This window comes from Chrysochloris asiatica, unplaced genomic scaffold, assembly GCF_000296735.1.
Source record: "Chrysochloris asiatica unplaced genomic scaffold, ChrAsi1.0 scaffold00014, whole genome shotgun sequence".
Classification (NCBI taxonomy): Eukaryota; Metazoa; Chordata; class Mammalia; order Afrosoricida; family Chrysochloridae; genus Chrysochloris; species Chrysochloris asiatica.
This window is the reverse complement of record NW_006408532.1, coordinates 6,655,880-6,664,638: the sequence shown is the minus strand read 5'-3', so window position 1 is coordinate 6,664,638 and position 8,759 is coordinate 6,655,880. Positions and strand designations below refer to the sequence as shown.

General features: G+C 44.4%; 1 protein-coding gene and 1 pseudogene across 2 annotated transcripts in view; both read right to left on the bottom strand.

The window, feature by feature from the left end:
- The window catches only part of FPGS (folylpolyglutamate synthase), a 20,465-nt gene extending 16,238 nt beyond the window's left edge, over window positions 1-4,227 (bottom strand). For both annotated transcript variants that reach the window (XM_006834798.1, XM_006834799.1), the window contains exons 1-4: window positions 4,090-4,227; window positions 2,719-2,847; window positions 2,564-2,617; window positions 2,415-2,479 (exon numbers count right to left, since the gene is read on the bottom strand). In XM_006834798.1, coding sequence (XP_006834861.1) covers window positions 2,415-2,479; window positions 2,564-2,617; window positions 2,719-2,847; window positions 4,090-4,227 — 386 coding nt within the window. The remainder of the gene's footprint in view (window positions 1-2,414; window positions 2,480-2,563; window positions 2,618-2,718; window positions 2,848-4,089) is intronic.
- Window positions 4,228-8,527: 4,300 nt separating this feature from the next.
- Window positions 8,528-8,759, bottom strand: part of LOC102842793 — a 5,157-nt pseudogene continuing 4,925 nt past the window's right edge.

The following is an 8,759-nucleotide window of genomic DNA, read 5'->3' as shown; positions in this document are numbered from 1 at the left end:
GCTAAAGACTCTTAGATTCATGGGAAGAGAGGGACTAAGAGCTGGTGGCCAGGAGGCAGACTTGCAGAATGTGCACTTTGGTGGTGTAAATTATTATATATGCCTGAGTGTTTAAAAAACAAAAGAGCTAAAGTGAATAGAGACAAATACCGCTAACTGTTGGTACATGGAGGGGATTATAACCATTGCAATGAAAAAGGTGTATGATTTGTTGAATGTAAAACTGATGATTTGCCCTGTAAACTTTCACTCAATCTACAATAAAAAACTTAAAAATAAATAAATAAGTAAATAAAGTAAACAGAGGTAAATGCTGTTAACTGATGATACATGGAAGAGATTACAATCATTGTAATGAAACTAAGTATGTGATTTGTTGACTACAAAAACTGATGATCTGCTCTGTAAACCTTCACTCGGTTCATAAAAGTTAAAAAAAAAAGTTCATGAGTGGATACCTAAGGTACTTCTCTCAATGTGCAGAAGAAAGAATAGTGAAGAAAACTGAAGATGCTTGGAATCAACTAGTCCACTGGACCAATGGCACACATGAACATCAGTTACCACAACTCTTAGACCAGAAGAATTAAATGGTGCTTGGCTACCACTACCAACTGCACTGAAAGGGATCACATTAGAAGGTCCCAGTTATAGTGGGAGAAAATGTAGAACAAAATTCAGAATTATTAAAAATTTAAAAAGACCAGGATTACTGGTCATAAAGAGACTGGAGGAAAGAGATGGCAATTATGGGCCTGAACTATCCTTTAGGTCTGATACAGAACTCACCCTTGTGGTCCAATTTTCAGTCAAGCAGTATTGTTGTCATCGAGTCGTTTACAACTCACAGCAACCCTCTATAGAGTTTTAGAGGAGCAGTTAGAGGGTTTGAACTGCAGACCTTGTGGTTTGCAGTCCAGTGCTGATCCTATAGCACCACACCAGGAGTTCACAGCCAAGCAGTAGATAGGTATAAAGAAGACAACAACACGAGTAAGGTATGCTACCATGGACTGCTCAATCATTCAAGATGAAAAAGGCAACATTTACCTAAGGATAAAGTTAAGAAAGTGGAATGGAACTAGGAACCACATGGAGGAAGTGGGTAACTGTTGTTGCATGGAAGGGATTGCAATCACTGAGATAAGACAAAGAATATGATTTGTTGACTGTAAAACTGATGATCTTGTCGATAAAGCTTCCCTCAATTTACAATAAAAAGTTATGAAATCTTACATGCCTCAACCCCAAGGAACAAAATGTTTTTATTTGGAAAGGCCTGTAGGACGCAATGAAGAGTGACCCTCAGATCCTTTGTGGGAAGGCCAAGCCACAGCTGAGACCTTTCCTTCTGCTGCCAACTCCCAGAAGCCTTGGAATGGACATCATTTGCTATCAATTTGATTCTGACTCATAGTGACCCCATGTGTGTCAGAGTACAATGTCTGATTTTTGACACCAGACTTTTCTTCCAAAATGCCTCTGTGTTGTTGTTAAGTGCTGTCGAGTCATTCTGACTCATAGCAACCCTACATAGGGTTTCCAAGGAGCAACTGGTGGGTTTAACTACCATGTTGTTGTTGTTAAGTGTCAAGTCAGTTCTGACCCATAACGAACCTGTCTAGTGTTTCCAAGGAGCAGCTGGTGAGCTTGAACTGCCGACCTTGCAGTTCAAACAGCTTTGCAGTATGGCACATTAATCCGCAGCGCCACACCAGGACTCCTTAACTACCAACTGTTGTTGCTGTTATGTGCCATGGCGATGGTTCCAACTCATAGCGACCCTGTACAGGGTTTCCAAGGCTGTAAATCTTTATGGGAGCAGAAAGCCTCATCTTTCTCCCGCAGAACAGCTGGTAGTTTCAAACTGCTGACCATGAGATTAGCAGTCCAATTCGTAACCACTACGCTACATGAATAAATATCAATTTCTATGTGATTTAAAAATTTATGTGGAATTCAGTTAATAAAAAGACATCTGACTTTCCGAGCTGTGTACTAAGTCAAAACCAAACTCACTGCCACTGAGTTAATTCTGACTCACTGTGACTTCATATAGGGTCTCTGAGACTGTGAACCTTTATACAAGCAGACAGCCTCATCTTTCTCCCATGAAGCAGCTGGTGATTTTGAAAATGTTTGCGTAAAAACGGACTTAAAAGATAAAATTTTCCATTAACTTTTGGAAGCCCCAACCCCCCCCATTTTGTTTCCAAAATGTTTTCATTATGAAAATTAAAGACTGCCAGAAACTTGGGCCAATAAGGTTAAATGCTAATAGAATGTTTGTTGAATGAATAAATGTCTGTGGCAGAGAGACAGCAGATGAGCTTCTGGGAGTGACCCTGGCCCTGGGGTTTTAGCTGGTTCCACAAACTCCCAGAGAGGCACCGCTTCCCCCTATACCTTAGTACCTAAAGAATCCTGTCTTTAGGCCATAGCTTCGGAGGATCCGTTCAGTGAAGGCACATGTTGAACCCTAGAAAAGAAAAGATTTCATCTGGGAAGGCCTCACCCCAAGTGCCACTAAGTTGACTCCCTACCCTCAGGTCCTGGCTCTTACCTTCCCCTTGGTCCCAGTGACATGGATGATGTTCAGCTTGTCCAAGTCCTCCACCTGGGCCAGGAAGATAAGGTCCCCATCTCAGTCATGGGAATAACAGGCAGACAGGGTGGGAAAGTACAGTCCCAGGCTCTGACTACCTCAGCCCTACTTACCTGCAGCCCGCTCCGTGCCAGGTACAACACCATAGTGTCCAGTTGTGTCTGGGGGTCACCCCGTTGGCGCTTCACTTGCTCCAGGTAACCAGCATTGGTCTGCAGGGTGTTAAGCGTGCGCACAGCATCCTAACAACCACAGTTCCCAAACAGCTGGTTAACGCTTGGTAGGGATCCATAGATACGAGATACCGGCACACCAGTGACCAGGACAGAGTACAATTCTGCCATGCCAACCCTGTCACTCCAGCCTAAAGGTTGGGCATTGGGTGAGAGACTTTCCAGTTTTAGCAGAAACAATAGCCTAGGGCAGCTCAGCCCCACCCAAGGAATTCTAGACAAAGCAGGTGGCATGCCTGATTCATGAGAAGAGGCTTGTGTTTTTTTTATTCATGCTCCCCAGGCTTCACCACCTGGGTGGGCCCTTTCCCCTTGTTTCCTCCAAAGGGGCCTATCACTGTACTAAGCACCTACTGGAGTGGGGAAGTAGAGAGGGTATTAATTACAGTTCTGGAATTCTTAGAGGTATTCAGATTTGACCCAGAGAAGTAACCAGGTGAGGAAGAGAGAAAGGCTGTGCTCAGGATCACCCAGCCAAGGTAGTTCTGCCTCTGCAAGGCCCACACTAGGGTAGGGGTGAAGGTGCTGTTTATTTCTCCTCAGGCCTCAGATTTGGTGTCGCTCATCCTCAGAACCTCAATAGCTAGGTGGGGGTGGTCCAACCCCCATCAAACAAGTGCCACCCCCTACCTCCCCACTTCCTCTTGCAACTAACCTTAGGCAAGCACCCCATTGCCCCCACTTTCAAGCACTTGGATCCCCAAACCACTGAATCCTGGAGAGTCTGCCCCCATATGTATACTTCTGGATCCATCAAGCATGAACGAACGCCTGGGTTTCTTCCTCACCTAGCACTGAGGATTCGGATTCCAGAACCGCTGGAAGTCCAGGACTCCCTAGAGTCCCTGGGCCACCACGGTGCCCCATCACGATGTGCTCCTTCGCAGTCTTTAGTCCCCAACACCTCAAAACTCCCAGATCCTGCAGAACCAGCCTAATTTCATAATCTCTATCTCCACCCTCTGGTGTAACACTGTAGGATCAGCACTGGACTGCGAGCCACAAGGTCAGTGGTTGAAACCCAACAGTTACTCCTCAGAAACCTTATACAGGGTCGCTGTGAGCCAGAACCGATTCGATAGCACTCAACAACAATTTCCACCCCCAAAATCCAGGATGTCGCTGTCCCCCAAACACCCGAGCCCCAATGCTCCTAGGCACCCATCCACTCAGCTCGTGAAGCCCGAATGCTGGAGACTCAGGCCCAGCCCACGTGTCCTCGCACCATCGCCCGCTAGGCCCGCCAGATACCTGATACTCCATGCTGGGCTCTGGCGGTGCCGGCTGCGGGCTTACGCCCAACCGCGCCCCTACCCGGGTCGTTACCCTGCGCGCTGAAACCGTTGCCAGGAATAAGCCCGGAAGCAAGTGGCCCCGTGCCCGAGACATAATCACGGCGTAGGCGACGGCGCACTAGGCTAGATCGGGAGACGCCTGGTCCCGTCCCTAAAACGCCCCCACCCTTCACCAATCAGCGTCGCCCAAGCCCTTCTGCACCAATAAGAATCCTGCGCCTTCCGCAAACGCCATCCTATTGTAGGGCAGTCCGCAGGGCCGGGCAAAAAGGAAGGGCTACGCCCATGAGTATGAGGGGCACGCTTCTTAGGCGACTTTCCCTTAAAGCTACACTGTCCTCCCAAGTAAGGAGCTCTGGTAGAGTAATAGTTACGAATCGGGCTGCTAACCTCAAGGTCAGCAGTTCGAAACTACCATCGGTTCCACGGGAGAAAGATGAGGCGTTCTGCTCCCGTAAAGATTTACAGCCTTGGAAACCCTGTGCAGACTCACTATGAGTCCGAACCAACTAGATGAGGTGTTCTGCTCCCATAAAGATTTACAGCCTTGGAAACCCTGTGCAGACTTACTATGAGTAGGAACCAACTGCATGGGACAACAACAACAACATCCTCCCAAGTACCCAGCTGCACACCAAAAATGGTCTCTCTCAGCCAGCAGTTCTCAACCTGTGCTCCAATCCAGAACCAGCTCGGAGAGGGATTGACTGACAGATCCGGCCAAAATCTTGAAGCCATCTAGCCCTGGCCCTCAAGCTGCAGGGGAAGAGAATGCTCTTCGAATCTGACTGGCTGATTGAAGAGATAGACTAAAAACCGGACACCTAAGCTACCCTAACCGACTCTGGGGATCTCGAAGGTTTCCTGAGAGAAGTAGCATTCTGGCTGAGGCCTACAGGATAGGAGAAATCAGGTGGCGGAAGTGGGGACAGGTTTCCAGGCAAAGGTAAAGAACCATAGGTGCAAAGCAAGAGATTGCAGACATTAGGAATTGAGGAACTGCATTTAGACCTGGTTGGACCTGCTTGGTCCTGATTGAGTGTGGATCAAATCTAGATGACAATAAAGTGGTTTTAAGTGTGGGTTCTTTTTCTTAGTCTTTTACAGTAGTGGTCCTATGCAGTATTTCTCTTTTTGTGACTAATTAATTTCACTCAACATAATGTCCTCAAGGTTCATCCATGTTATGCAGTGACTTGCAGCATCCTTGTTATTCTTCAAGGTAGCATAATATTCCATTGTGTGTATTACCACAGTTTGTTTATCCATTTTTCAGTTGATGGGCACTTTGGCTGCCTCCATCTTTTTGCTATTGTAAATAGTGATGCTATGAACATTGGTGTGCATATATCTTCTTGAATTGTGCCTGGTTTTTCTTGTGGGTAAATACCAAGTAGAGGAATTGCTGGATCATAAGGTATTTCTATTTTCAACCTTCTGAGGAAATGCCATATTGCTTTCCAGAGAGGTTGGACCATTTTGCAGTCCCACCAGCAATGCAGGAGTGTCCCAGCCTCTCATCCCCGCCAGCATTTGTTGTCCTCTACATTTTTTATCTTTGCTGTTCTTGTAGGTGTGAGATGATATCTCATTGTTGTTTTGATTTGCATCTCTCTAATGGTTAGTGAGGTTGGCCCAGGATCAGACATTGTTTCGCTCTGCTGTGCATGGGGCCGCTATGAGTCAGTTCTGACTCGATGGCACCTGACAACAACAACAACAACAACAATGGCTAGTGATCATGAACATTTCTTCATATGTTTGTTGGCTGCCAGATCTCTTCCTTAGTGAAGTGTCTGTTCATGTCCTGTGCCCACTTTTTAATTGGGTTATTTGTCTTTTTCTTGTAGAGGTGTTGTAGTTTCCTGTATATTTTAGAAATGAGTCCCTTGTCTGATGTGTCATTGCAAAAGATTTTTTCCCATTCTGTGGGTTCCCTTTTTACTCTTCTGGTGAAGTCTTTTGATGCACATAAGTTCTTAATTTTAGTATGTCCCACTCATCTATTTTAAGGAGCTCTGGCAGCGTAGTGGTTACAAATCAGGCTGCGAATCTCAAGATCAGCAGTTCGAAACTACCAGCTGTTCTGCAGGAGAAACATGAGGCTTTCTGCTCCTGTAAAGATTTAGAGCCTCGGAAACCCTGTATAGGGTCACTATGAGTCGGAACTGATTCCATGGCACATGACAACAACAACAACAACTTATCTATTTTATCTACTTTTGTTGGTGTGGTTTTCAAAATGTTTTGTAGTCTATGTATTCCCAGAATTAGTGCCCTCACATTTGTCCCGATTTTTTCATTGATGGCCTTCATAATTCTGGGATTCACATTTAGGTCCTTAATCCATAGTGAGTTGGATTTTGTATAAGGTGTGAGGTGAAGGTCTTGTTTCAGTCTTTTGCATAACATCATCAGGAGGAGATGACAATAAAGTGGTTTTAAGAAAGGGAAGCATAACACAATGCTTCCCTTTCACAGTTGAGGAAACTTATTATACCCAGAAAGGGGTAAAAAACAAAACAAATCCCACTGCCATTGAGTGGATTCTGACTACAGCGGCCTTATAGGATAGGGTAGAACTATTCCTTAGGGTATGGAGACTAAATCTTTCTCTCTCACAGAGACTGGTGAGTTTGAATCACTGACTTTGTGGTCAATGCTTAACTCACAGCACTACCAAGACAGGGGTCAGGGACTACAAATAGAACTCCATGGAAGATTTCACAGATAAAAAGCCAATCCTTCAGAAAACTAATGGGACCTCCCTCCTTCTTTCTGCCAGGCATTATGGTAAATGTTTGTCAGAGACTGTTTGATTTTGAAATAAGCTGGTCAGGTGTTATGGAGTCCTGATGATGTAGTGGATTACGAGTTGGGCTACTACCCTCAAGTTCAGCAGCTGAAGTCCACCAGGTGTTCTCCGAAAGATGAGGCTTTCTGTTCCTGTAAAGATTTACCGCTTCAGAAGCTCATACAGAGTTGCTGTGAGTCAGACTCAATTCAGCAGCACCCAACCAGCCAGTAAAGCAATGGGAAGATTCCATCAATTGTTTAAGTTTCTGCTTGTCACATCACTGTTGTGGGCACTCCCACCACTGGCTTCCCAGCAAGAGACAAAGCCATCTCTTCCTTTTATTATGGTTTCTTCTTCTTCTTTTTTATAATCATTAAAACTGTCTGACCATGCTAAATTGACATAGCACAGTCCACAAAGACAATGTTCTACATCCTACTTTGGTGAGTAGTGCCAGGGATCTTAAAAGCTCTCAAGCAGACATTTAAGGTGCACCTATTGTTCTCTCATTGTGCAGAAGAAAGAAGAGTGATGAAAATTGACGATGCTTGGAATCAGCTAGTCCAGTGGACCAATTGAGCACGTGATCATCAGTGAATATGGCCGTGAGACCAGAAGAACTAAATGGTGCTTGGCTATCACTACCAACTGCTCTGAGAGGAATCACATTAGAAGGTCCTAGTTTGAGTGGGAGAAAACGTGGAAGAAAACTCAAAATTATACACATATATAAAAAAAGACCAGGCTGACAGTTCAGAAAGAGACTGGAGGAACAGAGACATGGCCTTCTACGAACATTCAGGTCTAGAACCCTCATGGCCCCATTTCAACCAAGCAGTAGATAGATATATAAGAGGGAACAACAGCACTAGTAAGGTATGCTCACCTTGGAATGGTCAATTATTCAAGATCAAAAGGGCAACATTTACCTAAACACAAAGTTGAGATGTGAAATTTACCTAAACACAAAGAGATGTGAAATTTACCTAAACACAAAGAAGGAGGGTGAAATGGACATAGGAACCATAGGGAGTAAATGGGAGAACTGTTGTTACATGGAAGGGATTCCAACCAATGAGATGAAACAAAGTGTATGATTTAGTAAATGTGAAACTGGTGATCTTGTCTGTAAATCTTCACTCAATTCACAATAAAAAGTTAAAACAACAATGTCTGTACATGTATCAGTTGCTGTTAAATCCAATCTGATCCAAGTACTTCAAAGTAAAGCTGTGCTTTTCATGGAGTTTTCAGTGATTGTGATCTTTCCAAGGCATGTTAATGCCAGGGGTTTATTCCCCTGAGTTGTCTCTGAGTAGATTGGACATCAACCTTCAGGTTAGTAGCTGAAGACTTAGCTACTTATGCTACCCAGGGTGTCCATCTGTACATATGTTGTTGCTGTTAAGGGCCATTGAGTCAGTTCCCACTCATAAAGACCCTGTGTAGGCTTTCAGAAGCTATATATATATATATTTTAAAGAAAAATCAATAGCTTTATTGTTCCTCAATATACATTTAGAACATCTCAGAAAAGGCTCCATGAAACAGACTGGAGGACTATGTACAAAGTCAAGAGTCCCCAAGCCAAGGCAGTCTAGGGTCTTCCCATCAGCGGTGAGGCACAGTCTTTGATGGCTTTGGCATTCAGCTGAGGGACGGTGCTGATTTTCAGGAGTCTGCTGCTGGCATACTTATTCTTTTTTTGTTGTTGTTGTTGTTTTTTTGTTGTTTTTTTAATTTAAGGTTTTTATTGTGGATTGAGTGAAAGTTTACAGGGCACATCATCAGTTTCACATTCAACAATTCATATAACTTGTTTCATTACA